This window comes from Etheostoma spectabile, chromosome 23, assembly GCF_008692095.1.
Source record: "Etheostoma spectabile isolate EspeVRDwgs_2016 chromosome 23, UIUC_Espe_1.0, whole genome shotgun sequence".
Classification (NCBI taxonomy): Eukaryota; Metazoa; Chordata; class Actinopteri; order Perciformes; family Percidae; genus Etheostoma; species Etheostoma spectabile.
This window is the reverse complement of record NC_045755.1, coordinates 19043572-19044664: the sequence shown is the minus strand read 5'-3', so window position 1 is coordinate 19044664 and position 1093 is coordinate 19043572. Positions and strand designations below refer to the sequence as shown.

The window sequence follows — 1093 nt, the reverse complement described above, 5'->3', positions numbered from 1 at the left end:
TGTCTGGATTTACCCTGCAGAGATCTGAGGACCAGTTAACCTCATAAATCCAGCAGAGTTTAGAACGCCAACACAAAGAAAGCGGAAGGTAACGGACATCCAGCAGAATCTTTGCCGGCACCGGAACAATCCCGGAAGGGGAACGTTGTCAATACAAACTAGGAGGGTGGTGATGACGAAGGGGTGACGTTCATGTTGCAAATTGTGTATTTTGTATGCTGATAAGAACATAAAAATGGTTAATCACAAAAATTGTCCTAGGTTTTTCAATACATAAACGCTAAACATAATTTGCCCGTCCTTTTATTATCAGAGTGTTCAAGTAAAAGCCATTTGTTCCAAAACCCCTTTCAACCAGCCAACTCTTTCCACAGGGCTATTTAGTGAAGACTTCCTGCAGGTCGTTGAGTTTTTGAGTCACATCACAAGTCAACACAATGAACAGCGACATCTGTTAGAGGCCGTTCTGGTAATAATATTCACATGAGGAGCATTACGTGTGGATGGAAGTGAGTCGGAGCGACACACACCTCTGCTCAGTCCGTCAGGCCCCCTGAGGATTCGGCACTCCTCGATCTGGCCAAACGCAGAGAACATAACCCGGATGTCGTTCTCGTTGCACTTCTTCGACACCATGCCGATGAACAACTTCCTGTCTTCCACCGCTGCAGAGCCAAAAAAGAAGAAGAAAGGGAAGAGAAACGGTGTGAATGGAGGGGAGGACTTCACACACAGCTTTAAAACACAATATTTAGTATTTCTTTGGTGCAAGCTTTTCTTTGAATTGTGCAATACTTGTTTATTTTTTAAAGGAATGGTTGGGCATGGGGAAATGTACTCATGTGCTTTTCTCAGGGTTAGATGAGAAGATCAAATAACAAGTTGTTTTAACACTTTGGTTTTAGTCAGAGGTGGGGAGAGTACAAAAATACTCCACTTAAGTTAAAGTGCTCATCTTATGCTTATTTTCAGGTTCATACTTGTTTTTAGAGGTTGTACCAGAATAGGTTTATGCGGTTTAATTTTCAAAAAAGACCGTATATTTGTTGTAGGCCTACTGCACATTGCTGCAACTCCTCTTTTCACCCTGTGT

At 42.4% G+C, this 1093-nt stretch overlaps 1 protein-coding gene across 23 annotated transcripts in view; it reads right to left on the bottom strand.

Moving 5' to 3' along the window:
- The window catches only part of celf2 (cugbp, Elav-like family member 2), a 234019-nt gene that overhangs the window by 51168 nt on the left and 181758 nt on the right, over nt 1-1093 (bottom strand). For 17 of the 23 annotated variants that reach the window (XM_032505261.1, XM_032505258.1, XM_032505247.1 and 14 more), the window contains one exon: nt 498-665. In XM_032505261.1, coding sequence (XP_032361152.1) covers nt 498-665 — 168 coding nt within the window. The remainder of the gene's footprint in view (nt 1-497; nt 666-1093) is intronic. The other 6 variants (XM_032505248.1, XM_032505253.1, XM_032505252.1 and 3 more) reach the window with 1 other exon arrangement.